The sequence below is a fragment of the Glandiceps talaboti genome, chromosome 16 (genome assembly GCF_964340395.1).
Source record: "Glandiceps talaboti chromosome 16, keGlaTala1.1, whole genome shotgun sequence".
In the NCBI taxonomy this organism is placed as follows: domain Eukaryota; kingdom Metazoa; phylum Hemichordata; class Enteropneusta; family Spengelidae; genus Glandiceps; species Glandiceps talaboti.
In genome coordinates this window covers 2082327-2106223 of record NC_135564.1, presented here as the reverse complement: position 1 = coordinate 2106223, position 23897 = coordinate 2082327, and the positions used below count along the sequence as shown (strand labels likewise).

Sequence of the window (23897 nt, the reverse complement as noted above, 5' to 3'; positions counted from 1 at the left end):
TCAAGGTCGCATCACGAAAACGATACCCATGAAATCTATCCGCCAGGTGCCATGACGGAACTTTGTTTCCACAATAAATCCATTCATGTCATATGTAGCTGTATACGTTGATGGATATTTCATCGATTGGTTAGAATAGGTGTGTAATTTTGAACGACGGGTTTAAAAAGTGTTACTTTGAGAATATATTTGGCACTATATTTTTCCAACTCATAAAGAGAGAATGGTCCAATGAGTTAACAGGCAATATTACCTGAATCCAACATGGCGACTGTTGTCGTGGATTGAAGATTGTTTACAGAAGCAATTGCTGTGGCTCCGATCATCTAAGAGAAAAAAATCATCACCAGAATGAGTACCAAACTCAGCAGCAAACCATCAAAGAAAGATCGTCCCAAATCAACCGGTTAGTTTTTGTAAATTTAGCAAATTGTCCGCCTTATTATTTGAATGACTTGGGTTTGTAAACTGTTATGTTTATTTTTGACAGGTGTGATGCCTGAAGTTCTTGTTTTACACGTAAAATATACCAATTATAGTATTGTACCACTTGTAAACGGTATCCATTCGCATTTAACCATCACCCTGTAATGTTATTTGTCACTTTCACATGGTTTTAACATGGGGCCATCAGTGAATGTTGTCCACGACATCAATGCCATGGGCCGAAAATGTTAATCTTTACAACAGAGCTTGTAACAAGTTTTATTGAAAGAACGTAAATGACATGCTGTGATAGTTGTGACAACTGGTTATTTGATCATCATAATATTTCAATCAAGCACATATACTCCTAAACTCTTTTAAAATGTCACCAGTTTGATTTGATCCATGATCGTCAAATAGAATAGTTGTACACAGTACAGTATTGAATCACTGAACCAGTGTCTTGTATAAGTTGTAACTGTCACGGTACATGAAGTACGTTGCATTGTACATTTACAACAGTATATTCCTTCTCCATTCAAGAGTGTTCACTCCATTTCAGGCTATATATGAGAGTGCTGAATTACATCAAGTTGCACATTCATCTAAAGTTAATCACAAGGATATCTTTGAAACTTTACATAATACTTTCTGTAATAATTTCTTTTTCCAATTCATACATACGTGTTATGTTGTACACATCACCAGAATGTTTCATTTTCTTCACTTGTAAGATATTTATTTATTATAAGAAATTGACAAAGCTTCCTTTGGCGCCCAACCCTGTGAAATGGTAGAACAAAAATTAAGTCTACAAAAAGAAAATGGGACTAAAAGAACATGAACTCTCAAGGCATGTAGTGTGTGTTAGTGTTTCTTTTCAGATAACTAAATTTCTGGGAGCTCGGCAAATACTCAATCATGATCAGGTTGGTGGGGAGGGGGGAGGGCAAAGGGAAGTAATTGTTTGAGCACTTTATAATGCAGTTGTGTGTCAACATTATGATTTTTCCACATGCAGGGTGTGTTCAATTGGTTCTTTCAAGTTTCATGTTCTGTAATTTACTAAGACCCAATCATTTCTACCTGTGAAAGTCTTTGAAACAGTAAATATTCATGAGTACGTATATTTATCTGAACTGACAGTAATAAGAACTTAGGAGTCATCAATATTTATTGTTCATCCAATGCATATATCAGCATGTCTGCTGACTCCCATGAGGCAACACTGGACCACTGCTACAACAATGAATATAAAAACAAGTTTTATTTGTGTTTCTTAGCGATTGCATGAAATATTTGGGATGTGAAATCATGAAATTATTCTCAAGAACCCAAAGTTGACAAAAATGCCATAATGTCCTAAAGTACTGTTCCCCTTTAATTTTACATGTAGTTCATATGTGTAATTTCCCAAACGGTCTTCATTGTTGATCAACTTTCCCCAGAATTTGGCAGAAGAAATATACTGCTATTTCAAAGATTTCAGAATATCTAATTTTCATGTGATGTTATTCTTTCATATCCTATCATATTGGGTCTGTGACTCAATCATTTATTTTATTGTAACAATGTGGATAAACTTTCCCTTAAACAAGAATGCTGTTTCATAGATGGAGTATCTAATTGCTATATATGTGTCATCTACAGCCTTATCTATATCTCAAGACACAGGTTGTTGCCATAGCAATGGCTACACCTAATGAAGGCTGTGTTTGTAAACAGCGAATCAAAGACGGGATGTACTGGATATGACCTTTGACATAGGAAAACATAAAATCCCTATCTTGACACTTTCTTGTCCTATCTGAATACATCTATATTCAACTGAGATTCCATTCGTGACTGAGCGTTCAAATAATTTTCCACTTCTTGCAAAAAGGTCACTGCTGTCGAGTAACAACAAGCAGTTTAAGTCTATAGTGGAATTCCTTCAATACCAGCTGCTCAGTTGTGCAGTTGGGGTAATTTCATTTCTTTCACGTATATTTAATGTTGTTTGCATTTCTTTACATCCATTGTCAGTAATCTCTAAGCTGTGGCAAGCTACACATGTATAATGCATCAAATCACTTAAAGTCACTTATGAAATGTTTGATGGTCACATGGTGTATGCTATGACCTCTGACCCCATTAAGTTGTAATTGTCATGACGTCCATGTCTTTATTTCCTTTCTATGCAAGACAACCTCCAAACATATCTAACATCATCATCAATATTCTTACCTTGTACAATTGTGAATGTCAAGAGGTCCAAAGTTCCGGGGTTTCTGCAGAAACCGAACTCAACACAGAACATGCTACATTGGTTGCTAACAAACGACTAGACTATTTGATTTGCAATAAATACTCCTCCCTTCATACTTCTATGCTCGGGGAACTGAGTAAATGATTTGTGAACAACAAGTGTGACCTGAATGGGAGGTATAACTATTTGACAAACATCGCCAATACTCATGAGCTATTCAGAGATCTTAAGTAAACAGTTCATTAAATCAGTCACAAAAGCCAGATACACATATAAACGCACATCATTACTGCTGTAACTAGGATGGACACGGGTCGCCGTCGAAGCTCTCTCACTGGACTAAAGGATATACATAAATTTAGAGAACTAAATCAAAAGAGACGAAAAAGTATACTACCTTTGGATATTATCCAAGAAGGTAAGGTTTTCATGATAGACAGACCAATATCGTATATTTTAGCTATCAATGTTTTGTCTTACCTTAGATTTTTGACTGTTGGCAACAGAAGGTTGATGAGTAGACTGTCATAGGTTGAGTGGTGTTGTGGGCAAAGATCTTGTTTTTCACAGACTTGGTTATAAAAATAGTTGAGAAACAAGAGCACTTGTTTTGTGGTGCCATGGTGGTGTATTATCACCTGTAAGTGATATCATTTTCTCAGTTCAAGTGGTATCCGTTCCGTTCAAACTTTTTCACCAGAACAGGTGAAGCATGACATGCTGGTAATCTGACTAGTCGTATACTAGAGAGTAAGACAAGTGTTCTCTAGTGTAGAATTCTTGAGGTTGCTATTGGTTACCGTAAAAACACACAGGTACAAGGAACCAGGTATTCTGTGATACTAAACTAATCTAGCATCATGTCTTTGGCTGCTCTCAAGCTGAAATCTGCCATTGCTGCAGTAGCTGAAATTGGTAAAACACAGGCTCTCATTAGTAAGTGTCTTTGAAAGATTTGTGACTCTTATAAGTTTGTTATCTTTATTGGAATTCTTTTGACAACATGGTCACTGTTACTGCTGTAGTATAAACAAAGTTTTCACACTCAGCGGAAAACACGCAAGAAAATTGTACTTGAATATTCACAATCTTGTAAAAGAAATTGTCTGAAAACTTAACTATTTGTTAAATTAGTTCTTGATTTAATTTAAGACTGTTTTTTAGTAGAGGTTTACGATTTAATTCTCAAACTACATATGTTTACCATTATTTTATAAAACTTTAACCACCTCAGAATATTACATAGCTGAGTTGAATGGACACCTTTTTTTGTTGGCAAGGCCACTTATTTGAATTGTATTTATAATACTTAGTTTCTGTAGTACTAAAGTGTGTGAACTGAATTGAAATAGTGTTATATTAGTATTAAATAAATGTGCATGCCTGTCTACATGAGTTGGTAGGTAAGATGTGTAGTTTGACTTGATGTGATTTAGGATTTATTGTATGATTTGAAGGACTTAGGTTAATCCTATCCTGAGAGCCCAAATTGTTTGTTAACTATTACAATGTCATGACAATGGCATTATGAAACGATTCATAGCAACATTTTGTTTTTTGTTTTTGATACAGTATAATCTAAATTTCATTTCTCATATATGTGATAACAAATTTTGTCAGGTTTGTATCCAGGAATAAATCTTTTTTCATTAATCACAATTTTTGTCAGTATAGTTTTCGCAGATTTAATTCCACAGGTGTTCACAATTGTTGATTAAATACACATTGTAATCACATTTTATTAGTGGTAGCCAAGTACAAAGTTTTATGAGTTATTGTGTACTGGCTTGAGACTTCAATTGAAAAAATAGTTTTGGAAAGTGGAGTGTCAGACTGTCCTTAGAGAGTTTACTCTCTGTTTTTGATATATAACACTAAACTTATGGCAATCTTCAGGCCTTTTTGTGGCCGTTGTACTAAACTAGTAACTATGTGTGCTAATATCCCTCCATAGAGAAAGAGAGAGAGATCATAGAAAATGACCGCATATAATTACTAGACTAAAATTATACAACATGGCATCTCTATTTTGTTGTCATTTCACCAAAAAAATATGCTCTGTCGTGTGAGAATTGCCAATTCAAATAAAACTTTTGATGTTCATATTTTGAAAGTCTGTTAATTATACTTCACCTAAACTTAATTGTACTTGGAGACCTTCTCTTCCGTCCCACCCCATGGTTTATGAATAGTACAAGTACTACAACTGTATACTTGTAGAGTGGTGAAACATTCACAGAATCACATGTGCTGTTGTGTGTCCAAGCATGGATATACGAACTTGTTTATTTTATATGAAAGGACTTCTGTAAACTTTTGAAAAGCAACAGTAAATACACTAATTGTGCACTGCAAATACATTGTGTCTTATATCAACTGAAGGCTTGCAGCATATACATGTGATGTTTGTTGTGAAGTGAGGGCTTGCTATCAAAATATAATTAGTATGGAAAGCCTTGAAAAGAATGCAAAACAGTTATACTTTATTTCTGATGACCTGTTGGTGAATGTTAATTAGTGAATGACATTGTGTGTATGTATGGGTTTTACATGTTCCTGGTATTCTGCTTTTGCAGACTTTCAATTTGACAGGGGGACCAGAAACTTCGGTTTCTAAGGATTGGAATTTTATTAGTTTGAATTTTTTTCTTGCTTTAATAGGTACGAAATTAGTCAGAAATTCTAGCCAGTTTTGTCTTTTCAGTTGCCAGAGTTTGTTTCGTATAAAGACACAAGTAAAACAGGGTTCTGACCACCCAAAATTTTGTTTGATTTTGCTACCTCAGTTCGCCAAACAATTACATGTTAAAAGTCTCCGTACACTGTGACTCTGTCTGGGCTATTATGTGCACAACTTTACTTATAGACTCAAATTTGCCTGGGTAGAGAAAGATTTAGAACTGATGGCGAACTTAAGTTGTAAGTATCACATTGATTTCTAGAGGATATGAGACAAGTATGGACAGGTTTAGTTTGATCATGTTCACTGTTTGATTTGTGTTCATTTATGTGTGTATTGTTGATAATTTAGACAAGACAATGTCATATATGAAGTTGTTAGTTAGTGTAGTACATAGTAACCAGTATAGATCAAAGTTTTTAGTGATTTATTGTGTTTGATATATTGACCAGGTCATGTGACTCCATGATATGAAATTGTAATATAGTAATACAATAAGAAACGTATTTGTAAACAGCGCCCTCGTGAGACCATGTACTATCTTCATAATGAATCTTTGCTTGCTTCTCTCTCATGGCAGTAATGTACGACAGACATGTGTAGACCATGTGAGTCAGATTGTGATACAGAGGTGTGATAAGAAACCTCTTTGTAAATAGCGCCCTCACAGACATGTACTGTACTGACTCTTTGAAGTGAATATTTGTGTGTGTTTTTCATGGCAATCATTTGTATGTAGACCATGTCGACTTTAACGAAGTGGAAATCTGTCTGTCTACTTAAAAGCTAAATGGGATTACTGTTTTGTCGTAATTGGTTCTCCAGTATCTGTGCTGTTAAGAATTAACGGAAAAGAAAATCTATTCTGTGCTGTAAGTTTGAGGATGCTATTGGTAGTCAAACAGTTTAATACTGATTCATGCAAACATGTCATATATTGTGATAATACTATACAGTCACCCAGTCATATAGTTGTTTCTTTAGGGATAATCGCTCAATGTCGCACAAGCTCAAAAAACGAACTTTGTTCATGTAAGCCAAAAGCCCCTTCCCCTAAACGAACGTTCACAAGTGCGACATTGACATATGATGTAAACCATGGTGAAAACTGTATCGTACCACTGCTACATTCGATACAATGTAGAAATATGGTATACACATTAAAATACAAACCAGAAACCCAGCCCTGTATATCACATTAGCAATAAATTCTAATCAATGTATCATCTCAGTAGTAAATACAGAAAGTTTTCTTATTGAAAGTGTGAAAGTTTTGGTTAGAAGTGCAACAATGAAGTTCAGCAAACACAGTGCCACAAGATCCCCTCCACTAAACGAACGAAGTTCAGTTATTGAGCGTAAATGAAATTGTGCGATTGTCCTGTTGTCTTATTAAAAATGCTTACAAAATTTAATTTAATTTTATAATATGTTAAATATACATGTATGTAATACTATACTGCAAAATTATATGGTGTCTAAGACTGTCTTTCAGTTCTTGAATTGAGATACCCCTCCTATGTCTTCATCCCTTGCACTGAATGGTTTCATCCTAAACTTTTCATTAATAATTCATCAGTCAGCCAATAATCTAAAAAAAGTCCAAGTAATGAAGAGCAGTTCTCCATCATTCCATTTGAAGAATGCTCATTAACTTAAAGTGCTATCTCTCTCAGACTCGGCATACTTCATGGTTACCATAGCAACTTGACAACTATAATTATAATCTAGTCTATGAGATGATACACCCAACTTGAATAGACAACATAAAAGTGTGTTACCGGTAGTAACTAACTGTTTCTTCAGAGATAAGATAATATTACAAGTCTATTTACTGTAATTCACAGCCATTCACTTTTGTTGTTTGTGTGATAAATAACAACATTAGATGTTTTAAGATAATTTGGAAAAGAAAATCATTTCGTTAATATTGATGCTAGAAAGAGTTATTTTAGCAATAAATCTTTTGGAAAAAGCAGTCCCATTTTGTTTTTCTATGTGGATATAATTTGCCAGGTAAAATAAATGAAATTCTTACTTTGCTATAAAAAAGTGCTTCCTTTTCATGACAACGAAAAGTAACAGTCGATGTAGTACAACAGTGTCTTATGTTACCCTGGCCTAAATACATAACATCATTGATTTATACAAAATGAACATGTACCGTTATTGACATTTGAAACTTTATAAAACTTCAGGAGAAATAGAAAGTATGCAATGAACACTATCTGTATGTATCATTTTACTAATTCTAGTCGTATTACAATTTACATATATGTCTGAGTACTTTATGTCAAATTTGACAAAGTGTCCCTCAGGTCGAGTCCCTATCACTAGTATTATTAATGCATGTATATTAGTGCTTCTGTGTACACTTTAATACCAGGTATATAAATACAATAGCTTACCGCAAAGAAATTGACATTTTCTGTTCCATTTCATTATGTTAGATATTTTTATCCCAATCGTCATTATTTCTGGGTCAACATCATGTCACTTTATTTCGTAAAATGTCATACATGTTTGAATAGTGTCAATGCCTGTATTTTCTCAGCTATTTGGACTCCATGAAGCAAAAGATAACATAATATGTAGAGATAACCTATTGGCTACATGTATGTATGATTCGCTCTGCTGTGACTTATAGTTCGATAAAATTGCGTTTGGAAAGCAAAACCTAAAGTATTAATTTTATACAAGTAAATTATTACACTACTTTACATAAAATTGTATCTTATGATAAACAAATTGAAAAGAATTATTTAGCTGCATACATGACTAACATGTACCATGTCAGGATTTTATTTCACACATTCTTTTACTAATTTAGCATAAATTTTATTGAGTTACAACATAAAGATAATTGTGACATCCTACAAATGTAGTTTATCTGTTAAATGACATGCAGACAGGGAAGGATAGACAGACATACAGACAGAAACAAACAAACAAACAAACAAACAAACAAACAGAAAGACAAGGACAGACCTACTGACAGACAAACAAACAAACAAACAAACAAACAAACAAACAGAAAGAAAGACAAGGACAGACAGACAGACAGACAGACAGACCAACAGACAAAGACTGATGAGCAGATAGACAGACAGACAGACGGGAACAAAAAGACAGACAGACTGCAAAGTGTACATTTATGTGAGCATGAATATTCATAGACATGAACACCTTATTTGTCAAATGATGTGGAAACATATATGTCTGGTACGTGCTTGAACCAAATCATTTCCAACAATAAAAATGATAGAAATAGAATGTTCGCCTCATTTCCAGGAAATGAGGTCATTTATATTGATCCATCAAAGTAATAAAGGATATTTTGAAGTGAAATGAACATTCACAAAATTGCATTTTCTTCATAAAAAATTGTTCAGTGAGTTAGAAGATTATTTTTCTCTTGAATTTCTAGACAAATACTTTCACATAAAGTAACACCAAAGTCATCATCTGTTTGATATATTTTTTATGTATGCCATTCGCCATGGATAAATGTTCTTACCTTTATGGTCCATGCATGCTTTATTCCTCTGCTGAGAAATTTCTTTCAGTGTTTTTCATTGCTCCCTGAATTTTATCTGCTCCGGTGCTTTAGTTCTGTTGCCATGACGATGTCACAATCATTTCGTTTGATTTGCCGACATCTTCCTTCAAATCTGACAAGTGTTCGTCAGTAGGGCTATCCCTTCAGGGTGTAGACAAGTTAAGATTTCTTTAGATTACAGTAATCCAGTGTTGACATTTGGTCTTACTTTATCATTACCATGACAACATTAATCTAATCCTCTCCATCAATACTGTCTCTCTCTGATATTTGTAAGTTCTACAGTATATGCTATTCATTGAAGGATTAAAACATAATCAGAAATACAGAAATGAATACAAATTAATATCTAGCCCTAGTTGAGATGTCAGAATGACAAATAGATTGTCATATTTTGTTTTCAAGAAACTCTTTCATCACATGATTTCATATACAGAAATACAGAAATGAAAATGACAATCAATTTTTTCTCATTGATTTGTTATGGTAAGAAGCACATTTTTTTTTCAATTATTTCAAAGAACTCGTATCATATGATCAAAATTGTAATTTAAAAAAATTGGAAAGAAAAGAACGCTTGGGGCAGTACTCTGTGTGTATATTTCTTTGAAATTTGATTAATTTTAGTCGATGAGAGTATAATATTGGTTCTGCTTTGTCACTACATGTGTCATCATCATCTATACCTGATTATTACCAGAATATTATCATTGAATTTGACATCTCGCATGCTATACTACCATAGCAGTTCAATCAGTTTTTGACTCATTTACCTTAAAATGCATAGATTTGGGTCAAATGTTATATCAATACCTTCCACCTTTCATCATCATCATAGTCATCGTCACTGTCGTTGTCGTGGTCATCATCATCATTGTTATTGTCATTGTCATCATCATTCTTCTTCACATACAATTTCAAGTTACTATAGCTTGATTGAAGACTACAATATTTCACAAGGAGAATTCTACTCACTCTACATCAAACACAAAAAAATTGAGAATTCTTCTACCTCCTGTACATTTCCTTTTCATTGAAATTGTACTTGCTGATCAATATCACTCTTTCAGGTGAAATAAAATCATCATTATCCAAGCAGGTGTACATGTACCTTCTACATACCTTGTAAACCGTGTCCCAAATACATCATTCTTTAGAAATCCTCTATTATTCAAACCACACCATTGCTGCTAGTTGTTGTATTCATATATGTATGATCACCCTATACAGTATTTCCATCACAGGTTGTCATTTTAATCTAGCAGAGTATACAAATCTATGAATTAGTTCTTTGCATTGTATGAAATAGATTGGCTTGACTAGTGATGTGTGAAACTTGACACTTCATAAAATGGAAAAAGTGGCATTTCAAAGTAAATATTATAGCCATAAATATTGTAATGAGCCAAATACCATACTGTACATCATAGTGTAATATAAATATATGATGAATGGAAATTGCAGTTTGAAATTATAAAACATGTTGTGTGTGTAGATCATTATCTTGACATATTTTACATCTTTTGCATCATTATTGCATAAATGTTAGTTATTATTTATGGGATGATATAAAATGGAAATTAATGAGAAAATATATTATGTTTATCTAGTTGATTTATCATTAGTGTGTCTGTCTGTCAACAGCCCATTTATCTACAGTTTATGATCACCAGCCTTTGAAAATATCAGAATACCACACTTACATGTACTGTATGTTTCTGCAGTGACTCAATAATCTTCTTCAAAAGTTTCATCAATAGACAATTTACAGTGTAAGATATGTCATTTTGTTCAGCCCTATCAGTACTGGCTGATAGCGTGGCATGAATGTCTGTATCTTATAGAAGATTTAGTGTTTTCATGGAAAATAATTGTACATATCTTCTCATGTAGGGTTGAAATATTCCACTGATAGGACAATACTAGTGCAAGAATCTGGAATTGAAAATGAAACCCAGGCTTTTAACTTAAACTTTGGAGTTACAAAAACACAAATGAAATCTGAATACAAACAATGTAGTCTAAACTAAACTCAACTCTAAGGGTTTCCAAAAGCACTGACAAGCTTTCACCCAATAATAGAGCATCATGAAGCCAATTGAAAAATATACATTGATTAGCTACAGTTATGAAAGTATAACAATTCAAAACATATTTGATAATATAATACTCATAATATTATCAGATTGACAGGTGATATTGGTGTACCAGATGTATATAATTACTATATACAAGTTTTACTATTTATCACACAGCAGCCATTCCTAACAAGCTGACTACTAATCTTCATCGTTCCAATTTCCCTCCTATCATTATGCAGACAATAGATGATAATACAACAACTGGTACTTGTAAATGACAAATAATATGATTTCACCTAAATCATCTCCTATGGTGTGTTATTACATAGTTTGTATGTATAAATTGAATGATTGCCTGGGCTTGCATACCAGTGGTGTAATTTGCACTCACTGCATGCATAACCCAAATCAATTACTATACCACATACCTGTATGCAGCTGAGTGTATGATCATTCCATGTACATGAAACTACATGAACACACAGTTGCACTTTTTATGAAATGCTGTTTTTGATAATACATGTATGTGATAAAAACAGAACCCCATCACATCGAAGTACCAGAGTGGGGAATTGAGGTATTGCTCTTGTGCTTGCTGTGTTTTCTGCAGCACTTTCACTCACTATGCTCATGAAAGTACAACCACAGAAAACACTATGGGCACTCCTGCAAACACCTGTGTATGCCATACTGGCACTCACACTTCATGATTTTCTGTCATAATATGTGCCTAATGTTAATATTACCATTATCAATACATATCCAGGGGCTATAAACTGGATCATCAAGCCACTCACATGCATGTAGTTTTCCTTCAAGCATGTTACATTTATTGTCCAAAACGTTTCGCTTAATGGTACAGTCACTATTAACACAGATCAATATTTCATTTTTATTACGAATAACAAGGGATTAGAAATAATATTTTTGTAACACCCTGTGTACACATATTAAATTCCATTAAATGTACATGTAGTGTCAGGTGACAAAACCCTACAGGTATTGATGCAGCCATCACATTTACTTTGCATAGTTGACTGTGTGATTCATAATATACCCTCAACAATTTTAATCAGGAAATAGGTGGACAATGTCACAAGTTACGAAACAGAAAATTCAATTCTTTGATAATGAAATGTTCATTAATACTGCAAAAACAAGTGCTATTTTGTTTTTTTAGTCAAATCTTGATATTTATGTTTCTCATTACTTTTTCATAGCAACTATGAGTCAGCCAGTCAATTTAAAGAAAAAGTAAAAAAATAAAAATCATCTTCTTCATATTTCTCTGCCTCTCCTTTTCCTCCTCTCTATCTTCTTTTTATTGGATTCCTGGTAACAAGACCTTTCCCAACTTCTCTACACAATGGCATATTCTCAGCCCCACTACTTGAATAACTTCCATCATGAAAGGAATGCTCTGTTCATGAACAAGTGTTGTTGTTACCGCCGTGACTGAAGAGTCACCCTAACTGTTTTCCTAACATTTCTAAATATATTTTTCTCATTAACAAATTGCCAAATTGTGATGCAATTCATTTGCAGTAATTTCTGGAGGAACAAATTAAGCTGTTTTGAAATTGATATTTTAATTTCTCTAGGGACAAAGCTAATCAAATTGAGTAGATAATGTGTGGTCAAATTCATAATAATGTTGATTGCTTGTAATTTGTGTTTTACCGGCAAATATAACATTACAAGTTCTAGCTACATTGTATATTTTGTTAACAGAAAGCTTAAGAATTGGGTAATGTCTAGTTGAACTGAGAATACTTTGAGAATGCTGGTACATTTTATTTGCTTACTGTACTCAATGCCCCAAATAACTAAAAAGATAATAAACAACAAATACAGACAAGCCACATTCACTACTTGAGCAGAAAAAATGTACCAGTTAATTATAATCCACAGATAATGCAATTAATTCAGACTCATCTATTTGAAGAAGGGTAGTATGCAGAGGTTTTCTGTCATTCCTTATTGTGCCAGAGATGCTGCTATCCCTATTATCAAAATAGAACGATCCATCTATTGTTGTCATAGTAATAATATGAAAAAGTGTCAGTTGTGAAAGGATGTGTGTCGCCAGGAAATTATAGCCCAAATCGGAGGAAATGTCACTGGGTGAAGAATGTGGATACGTACATGTTGTGTGATGTGAATATACTGTGAAGTGTTATCATCAGAATTTAGTTGTACTAAACTATACCAAGGCAGTACCTGTGATATTCCTCATGTTGTGAATATGTTCTACAGTGAGATGACACAATGTATTGTTATATACCTGTAAAACAAGATACTGTGTTCTAGGTATGTCACTGTATCAGATCGTGTGAAGTGTGTCGGACTCATTTAAACCCGTAACGTTAACTTTTTAAAGACTTTAAACCAACTCACACTGAATGCAAACATCTTCATAAACCACCTCTTTATGACAGCATTAAACAGACGTCGCATTGTTGCATCACTGGTAAAATGTGCCCTGGCTTGCGAGAATGGAACACAAAGTGATCATATGATTGATATGTGATGAGCATGTCTTCGAGGAAGGAGGAATGGATGATACTTTGTTGCCTAGCAACTTGCTGAAATATAAAACAAGGATGATGTGTCGATGTTTTTCTTCTTTGTGACACGGATCATGAATTATATATCTCTTTTGCCACATTACTTCATCACTTCTAAATTACATCAAGTATAACATTTAGAATCGACAAACTTAAAAAAATAGCAAAAATGTGGCGGGTACGTTTACAAATTCCTGGCACTGAAACTGACGATGATTCAAGCAATGATGACCCATCTGAAAAACAGCGTTCCGAAGAAAACAAGAACACTGCAGCACGTAAACCAAGTGCTAAATCGCCACCAAAATCACCTGGCAGTAAATCACCTAGGAGATTAAGCATGACTAGAAAAGCATCAATTTCAGAACGAAGCACTGGCAGCAGTCGTGGTTCTACACCTTGGAAAAAGATCCGTGGCATCACACTTCTTAGTATGTATTACACCTATTTTTCCTCACTCACATACTTTCTATGTGATGTTTATCAAATCCTAGATTGATCTCTGCTGACCAGCTTTTCTTTCTAATTTCCCCAAATCTAACTTATGAGAGAAACTCTATTTCCTTTTGTGTATTACATCCAGGGTTTTAATGAGCTTTTTCATAATAAATTTCCTTCCTTCTTTAATATAACATTTTATGTTCGTTTCTATAAGCACTAGTCTTGGCATATTCATTCCTTATTTTCATATACAGTAGCATAATTTTGCAATAGTCAAGTTCGTCATTAAAAGTCAAATTTTCATCACTTTACATTTGAAATATAGGCTCTCTCACTCTTTAAAATAAAATTCCCCCATTTAAAAACCTTAGTTTTACACAGCAAAGCATCAATTTGCATCAGTAAAGTTCATGGAGTCGTATTTTCTCATTACTTTGTACATGTGAAATGTCGGCGTTCTCGTAGTTTAAATTGCAATGTACAAAAATATACCTTAGATTTGCAGCATGCCACAGCAATTACTCACAGAGTCGTATTTTCTCATTATTTTGTACATATGAAATGTCAGCGTTCTCCTAGTTTAAACTGCAATGTACAAAAATATACCTTACAGTTTTGCAGCATGCGGTAGCAATTACTCACAGAGTTGTATTTTCTCATTTTGTACATTTGAAATGTGGGCGTTCTCACAGTGTAAAATACAAATTCACATTCATACCTTGTTTTACACAGTTAAGCAGCAATTTGTATTTATAGTCAAAAACTAATACATATGAATACATGTTCACTGAGTCGTATGTTCACATTATGTTGTAGTACATTTCAATTTTGAAATGTCGGCCTAGCTACTCATAGTTTGATAAAACACAAATCATTTGATTGGGACATGATTTACATGTATTCACACAGGAATTGTATTATTTCAAACCATACAATTTAATGTAATGAAAGTTTCCCATCAATATTATATCATAAAGTTTCAATGTATTTTTACATCAGTGTACCTTCTCAGCCAATTTGACATGTCACTGACCAGTGTACCTTCTCAGCCAATTTGACATGTCACTGACCAGTGTACCTTCTCAGCTAATTTGACATGTCACTGACCAGTGTACCTTCTCAGCCACTTTGACATGTCACTGACCAGTGTACCTTCTCAGCCAATTTGACATGTCACTGACCAGTGTAACTTCTCAGCCACTTTGACATGTCACTGACCAGTGTAACTTCTCAGCCACTTTGACATGTCACTGACCAGTGTATCTTTCCAGCCAATTTGACATGTCACTGACCAGTGTACCTTCTCAGCCACTTTGACATATCACTGACCAGTGTGCCTTCTCAGCCACTTTGACATGTCACTGACCAGTGTGCCCTCTCAGCCACTTTGACATATCACTGAGCAGTGTGCCTTCTCAGTCAATTTGACATGTTACTGACCAGTGTACCTTCTCAGCTAATTTGACATGTCACTGACCAGTGTACCTTCTCAGCCACTTTGACATGTCACTGACCAGTGTGCCTTCTCAGCCAATTTGACATGCCACTGACCAGTGTGCCCTCTCAGCCACTTTGACATATCACTGAGCAGTGTGCCTTCTCAGTCAATTTGACATGTTACTGACCAGTGTACCTTCTCAGCTAATTTGACATGTCACTGACCAGTGTACCTTCTCAGCCAATTTGACATGTTACTGACCAGTGTACCTTCTCAGCCAATTTGACATGTTACTGACCAGTGTACCTTCTCAGCCAATTTGACATATCACTGACCAGTGTGCCTTCTCAGCCAATTTGACATGTCACTGACCAGTGTACCTTCTCAACCACTTTGACATGTCACTGACCAGCGTGCCTTCTCAGCCACTTTGACATGTCACTGACCAGTGTACCTTCTCAGCCAATTTGACATGTCACTGACCAGTGTACCTTCTCAGCCACTTTGACATGTCACTGACCAGTGTACCTTCTCAGCCAATTTGACATGTCACTGACCAGTGTACCTTCTCAGCCAATTTGACATGTCACTGACCAGTGTACCTTCTCAGCCAATTTGACATGCCACTGACCAGTGTGCCTTCTCAGCCAATTTGACATGTCACTGACCAGTGTACCTTCTCAGCCAATTTGACATGCCACTGACCAGTGTGCCTTCTCAGCCAATTTGACATGTCACTGACCAGTGTACCTTCTCAACCACTTTGACATGTCACTGACCAGCGTGCCTTCTCAGCCACTTTGACATGTCACTGACCAGTGTAACTTCTCAGCCACTTTGACATGTCACTGACCAGTGTACCTTCTCAGCCAATTTGACATATCACTGACCAGTGTACCTTCTCAACCACTTTGACATGTCACTGACCAGCGTGCCTTCTCAGCCACTTTGACATGTCACTGACCAGTGTACCTTCTCAGCCAATTTGACATGTCACTGACCAGTGTACCTTCTCAGCCACTTTGACATGTCACTGACCAGTGTATCTTCTCAGCTACTTTGACATATCACTGACCAGTGTACCTTCTCAGCTACTTTGACATGTCACTGACCAGTGTACCTTCTCAGCCAATTTGACATGTCACTGACCAGTGTTCCTTCTCAGCCAATTTGACATGTCACTGACCAGTGTACCTTCTCAGCCACTTTGACATATCACTGACCAGTGTACCTTCTCAGCCAATTTGACATGTCACTGACCAGTGTACCTTCTCAGCCAATTTGACATGTCACTGACCAGTGTACCTTCTCAGCCAATTTGACATGTCACTGACCAGTGTACCTTCTCAACCACTTTGACATATCACTGACCAGTGTACCTTCTCAGCCACTTTGACATGTCACTGACCAGTGTACCTTCTCAACCACTTTGACATGCCACTGACCAGTGTGCCTTCTCAGCCACTTTGACATGCCACTGACCAGTGTACCTTCTCAGCCACTTTGACATGTCACTGACCAGTGTACCTTCTCAGCCAATTTGACATGTCACTGACCAGTGTACCTTCTCAGCTAATTTGACATGTCACTGACCAGTGTACCTTCTCAGCCAATTTGACATATCACTGACCAGTGTACCTTCTCAGCCACTTTGACATGTCACTGACCAGTGTGCCTTCTCAGCCACTTTGACATGTCACTGACCAGTGTGCCTTCTCAGCCACTTTGACATGTCACTGACCAGTGTACCTTCTCAGCCACTTTGACATGTCACTGACCAGTGTACCTTCTCAGTCACTTTGACATGTCACTGACCAGTGTACCTTCTCAGCCACTTCGACATATCACTGACCAGTGTGCCTCCTCAACCACTTTGACTTGTCACTGACGCACAACAATTTCATGCGATACACCAAAATTTGGTGATCTCTTACATACTATGGTGACTCAGAAGAATACCTAATTTTTTATCATTTTTACCTAAAGTATCAATGTTTATCTTTCATGAACTGAAGGCAAACTAATTTTCATCAATGTGTAAAAACGTGACATATCTCATGAATTGTAAATATACACATAGAATTTTCATTTAAAAACACATCATATTCATAAATCATGTCCTGTATATTAATTATTACTTGAAAAATGACAAGTCCTGACCCAAATTTATTTTTCAATTCAATTTTTTGTGTATGTCATAATGTGCATGTATTAGAAAATTGTATAGTACGTTTTAGTTTATGACTGTACTTCCATGTATTTTCACATTTTGAAGTATAAAAAATATATCATTATAATAATATTATAACAAACAGATTAATAATATACAATATTACAAATTGAATAAATATACAGCACAACACATACATGGCATTTTTCATGAATTGAAAAGTATATCTATGACTAACACAAAATACCGTATTAAAGCAGTCTTTGTGTGTTTTTCCAGATATGATCTGTTTATAAGTAAGTTTTAACCTCCCAAAAATGTACAAGTATGTCATTGGTTATACATCATTAGTGGTAGGAGACATCAGTGACGACTATTCAAAATTAACATATAAAATTCTCATGACCTGCAATAAAATTTTACCACCTAGCTGCATCTTAAAAATAACAATCGTTTGATTTCTTGGTCAACAACAAGACTTCTGCACCACACTCTACACATACACTATAATATCTACATGTTTGTGCTACATGTGAGATTAAGAAACCATTCTTCTATTTTGACCTTGGTTCTAGCATGAGATGAAATGCTATTACAGGTACCGACAATTGACAGTAGGAAAGTAAGAAGGAGTTATGAAAATACTGTAATAAATTAAACAGTCTAATCCTTAGTAGAAATGAAAATGATACAAAGCAATATGACGTCATCATGTTTATACATGTATGAACGCCATAGGGGGAGCACAGATATCTGTGCTCAAGCAAGGGGATTGACTAGACTGGGATTGTAGTACATTATATGGTCTCTGTCAGGACCTAGACTAACATGAGCCTTATACAGTGTCACCATAAGGATTACATAGGGTCACTGTTTTGTTCAGAACCATCTTTTTCTATACCTCTTTCAGTCAGTCTTTCCACACTCACATCTTTAATCTGACATCAATTGGCCTTTAAACGTATCAACAGTTGGTAATGTAAATAATCTGACCTAAATTATGTTCTTGTTATTTGAGTACAGTGTAGATTAATATTGCATGTACATGTACATTGTACATGTAGTGACAATCAATACATACATTGTACACATCTATCTCAGTTTTCCAGAATCACTTCTTATTTGACCCAATAAGTCACTCTGTGTATGTTGTTGGATTGAAACTAGAAAACTAAACTAGGCTCTTAATTCAATAACAGTTTCCAATCTGTAGAATAAATTGTACACTTTCAATAGTTAGACAAGATTGGATTTCTGCAGTGATAGAAAAGTCTACATTGTTAGTGTATAATAGGAGGGAGTGTGGCATTACTGGTGAATTGCAACTTGAGGGGTTCTGTATCTCTGTTCCAATTACAATTATGTATACACTTGTGTTTGCTTGTTGAATAGCACTTTAATAGATATATTGCCTAGAATACAGTTTTGGGCTCTCATCTTTCCCCTACCATGCCTGCCATATTGCTAGTGAACGTTTATTGAAACCTTAAATAACATTACAATAACAATTTCCCGCAGCAACAATTGAATCTGGTAATTGTGTTTACATTGTACAGCTCAACCCTTCCAGTTGGTTCTAATCATGTAGTGATGCTACTGATGTCATCTAACAACTGGGACAATTCACAACCCAATTGAGAGAATTTTTTTTTTACCTGATTTCTGGCCAAAAGCTTCATGAAAATAAATGGCTGCCAGCAAAATGCCAGGCATGGCAGGGGAAAGGTACATGATGAGAGCCAAAAATCCCCACATAATTGGATTCTAGGCTATAGTAGATAGTGTTATAGTAGTATTATGCTTGCCCAGTATTGAAAGACATGTCACATGTTCAGATAATCAAGTCACTTATTTGTACATCATACATGTAGATATGACAGCACAGATAGTATAGTTATACTTCCATGGTCATACATACATGTACATCTACGTCATACATGCAGATAGTGAAATAGCCTGTTTTCATTCATGTGTGTTGTGTGTATTAGACCTAGCAAAAGTTGTCCTCCACTGTGTCTGTATACACTGTTATACAGTCTTATAACTACAGTTTACAGATGCAGAAATTGTGCGATATCAACCACACGGATCACAGGTAGTAACAATGAAATAGTTGTGAACAAACACTTCAGCAAAACACATTGATTTGAGCAAAACTTCGGTTTCATAAAGAACCATGCAGTTACTAGAAAATGTCCTCAGAACTGAAAAGTATCAGATTTTTAATTTCATTAAAATTATATTTTATCAGCTTTCATAAATGCATATATATCCGTACAGTTTAGTATTGAAATCTTGTGAATTTGATTTGTATGGATCCCAAATCTTGTGAATTAGTAATGCAAGGAAAGTATTCCTATTTTGTGGACTGTTTTGTCATCTTTCTCAAATATCTATCTTTTGTGAAGTTATCATGTAGAAGATAGCTGCCCTCAATTATCACCATGAAATACTTTTGTTTTTATTCACTTAGTTGTAATGTGGTAGAGGGCGCTGTCTGTTACTAGGTTACTGTAGCTAACGTATACACAGACATTTCAGTTGTCAAGTAGGTCAATTTATTAGGCTAACTCAAATAACTGAATACATGTATGTACTTCCTTGCATGTCTGGATATACATGTATGTTCCTTTCAAGAGAAACCATCATGAATTAATTTAGGTATAATGACTACCACGGTAAAATAATACTATGTAGTGGACTTCATTTGTTATACATTTATATTCCATGCAATTTGAAGCTTTTACATTTTATGGAATTTTCATGAACCTATGTAAAGTTATAGTTTCTCATATAACATCCATATCTTGGGAACAAATTACAGAAAATGTCTGTTTAGTAACAGTGTATTATTTCCTCACTGAAAGAAAGCAACATGTTAAATTTACGGTTGACAAAACTCCATCTAATTTCTAAAGACACTTTTGTCATGGATAATCATATTATAGGAACATACCCTGTATCTCATTAGTTGCATACAAATTTCAGTCCACCACTCTGTTATAAATTGAGTTTCAAACTTAATTTTGTATGGCTGAATGGATTTGGTAGATTCTAAGCCATGAAGATCAATCAAAAGAAAAAAAAATACTGTATCTGTTTACATAAGGGCAGCACTCCTAATTTGGTGCAATAATTCATCTTACTCTGACATGTAGAGCTCTTTGTTTGTAATCAGTGTAGCTTTACATCGTCATAGCAACTATTAAATGTTTTGTTCAAGGCGATTTTAAAATGGTTTATTTGGACATGTGTAAATGATGTTGCGTCCCGTGTCCTGACCCCTGATAGCACAATATTAACCTTTTGGTCTTTAAGACTAGAATTATGAACTCCGTAGTCAATATTTTACCAATAGATTGTTGCTGACTGTCAGTGTGTGTGTGCTGTCAGTCTGGTGTATCCAAGTTTGGTTATTTTTGCAGACTTGAAACAATGTTACGGAGGACGCCTAGCACAGTCGAGTCAAGTCGCCATAGTCACAGTGGCTCTGACGGTAATTTTATGTCAATTTCTTACCAATTTGTTGTCAAGTTTCTAAGCTTCATTTTCTAGACATAAATCATTGTACTGACATGATTCTACAGTTTTACAGGAATTGTCTGATAACATATCAAAAGTCAAAACATTGGTTTCGTCAAAAGCCTTCATGATCTATAAAAAAAATTCCAGTTGAGAACGATACTTAGGCACCTCTACAAAGTATGACCCATTTTGTTTTGATGTTTGAACATTCTGTTTGATTTTGGGGGTCCCTGACAAATTCTTTTCAAAAATTTCTGAAAAGGAAAAACGTCAACACTGCTTGATCTCCAGCCAAACTAAACTTCATTGACATTCTATTGACATTCTTAAAATGATTTCATGTTAGTTTTTCAAGTAGGGCTTTTTAGTAAAGGGGAAATACTTTCCACCTGTTGGAATATGTTTAGATATGGCTTTTAAAATGAAAAGTACATGTACTAAATCATCAACAACTAAGTCAACTTGGTCCTTTGTGGCTGTTGTCATATCATCACGTACATAGATTTCAATACATTCTGATACAATAAGTGGTTGTCAGTGACTCACAAATTTTAATTCAAAGGATTCTTGTACAGCCTGTAATTTTTTTTTCCGTCTCAATTTCACTTCTTTCTAATCAGGTGTTCATTGTTCATTCACCCGTATCATTTCAGACTGTCTGATTTCTTGCCATGTTGCACACAAATGTTTCAGTGTTGTCGCCACACCTCACATGGCTTTGTTCTTTCTTGATGCATGACTACCACGCTTAATGGCTACACTTATTTCCCCTTTATACTTTTTAATTCATTGGTTAAAGACGAGGAACTGTTTGCAGTCTGTTGAAGTAGAGTCATGCCACAGCATGTCTGTATGAGTGTGCAAGCTTTCCTATGTCACGATACATGTAACTTCTCACTTTTATTACAAAAAAAACCAAAATGACACTTAGCTGTGAGTCACCAATAAAGTTATCACATAGGTTTACTCAGTTTTCAATCTTATGTTCACTTTCTGCTATAGAAAATGGAACCGATTCTTGTGTTTACTGGTGCATGTTGTTAACATACAATAGCTTTTTTACTAGTTTTATCAGTGAGTATTGTCTATTTATCATATCACGTACCATCTAAATACAACCTCTTGGGAACGTCAGACAACCCAAAATCAATATTGCACTTAGTACTGTAATGTTATCTGTCTGAGGCAAGAAGGAATTTGGTCAAATAAAATGTGTAAATTTATGATCAAAGGGTTTAAAATGTTTTTACAACTATGTACAACTTAAAAAGCCACAACTTAAACTGTTGATATTGTTCCTTGTGGTATAGTGACTGTGGATATCAGAGATTGTGTGTTTTAGTGACAGTTTTGTAACCACGCTATACATTTCCGTATGTACAGTGGTAATGTAAAGTTAAAATAAAAATTAATCTGTAGGAAATTTCATGAGAAGATCATTTGTTAGAATTTAGTCATGTAATTTAATGATTATTAGATTAAGATTTTTAATAATTGAAATCCTGGAGAAATTGAAGGAATATAGTGTTAACTTCTAGTCTGTGCATGGTAAAATTTTAATTGTGTACCTCAAAAACCAAAGAGTTTGAAAGTACTTGATTGGTTGCTATGAAACAAGTCTCTGGATGACAAAAATAGGGGTGGTAGGTCGAAAATGATGGGTTGTAGCCATGGTGGAAGAGTGGAAGAATCCATTACCTACAAGGAAAAGACACTGTCTTATCAGAGACCATATTGTATATATACATACCAACGTATAATGTTGCACTGTATCTATAATGTCACAATTTTCTCCTCTACATTTTCTCAAATTGTATTTTTCCTTCACTTAAATGAAATCCTACTCTACATGTACAGGTGATAGCTGCACCTATGCATCCATCCACCTGGCTAATAATTAACAACAAACCAGGTGACCTTTAACCTCTGGTAATCACTATTTTAGAACAAATGCTGTAATTGGTACATAACTCTACTTGAGACACAAGGAATAATGACCATAAATTATGACTAGTTACAACCAACTTGTCAAAATATACCTGGACATTAACACCAAGGTGTAAACAATCTGATAACAGATGAATACTTCATGGTGTAGAGACAGTTAGTCTGTACATACAGACATTCATGTCATGCTCAGCCTCAGCCAGCGCTCAAAGCCTGATAGGGATGAACACAACATACATCTTACAGGACAGTACAATATAGTTACTTTGGAACAATAAATTGGAGGTCTGTAGTAGACGGATCGAAACGTCGCATTTGTTTCCAATTTATCGTTCCAAAGTAACTATATTGTACTGTCCTATTGATTCTTGGAACCATGAACCATTCTTCATACATCTTACAGTTTAAGAGACAGTCTAACATGTATTAGTTTGGTTGCCAATGTGGTCTCTAAATCATGAAAGAGAGATATGAAAGATTCAATGAAGGTCAGCACTTGACTAAATATGCATCAGTGCATCGACTCTACTCTATGATCTACATCTATGTAGGGTCTATGATCAGTGTAAGGCTAGTTCACAGGGACACGTATTATTACAAATGTATCAATACATGTTATGTACTATAAGTCATTCTTTCTGTAGAAATAGAGTTAAAACATTATTATGTTTAGCCTATAGACAAGGAAAATAACCTAAGAAATACTACACATCCCTATGGGCTAGTGAGGGTCAGAGTTTCTCATACGACAGATTTGTTCAAATGTTCCGAGAACAGAAAACATATCTATGATTTAAGTCCATAGTTAAAGTGGC

At 35.0% G+C, this 23897-nt stretch overlaps 1 protein-coding gene across 6 annotated transcripts in view; it reads left to right on the top strand.

The window, feature by feature from the left end:
- The first annotated feature begins 265 nt into the window (after window positions 1-265).
- LOC144447061 (MYCBP-associated protein-like) overlaps window positions 266-23897 on the top strand; it is a 48810-nt gene continuing 25178 nt past the window's right edge. For 2 of the 6 annotated variants that reach the window (XM_078136950.1, XM_078136947.1), the window contains exon 1: window positions 13068-13992. In XM_078136950.1, coding sequence (XP_077993076.1) covers window positions 13731-13992 — 262 coding nt within the window. In that variant the 5' untranslated portion in view covers window positions 13068-13730. Of the gene's footprint in view, window positions 407-2975; window positions 3093-13066; window positions 13993-23897 lie in introns of those variants that run through there. The other 4 variants (XM_078136952.1, XM_078136951.1, XM_078136949.1 and 1 more) reach the window with 4 other exon arrangements.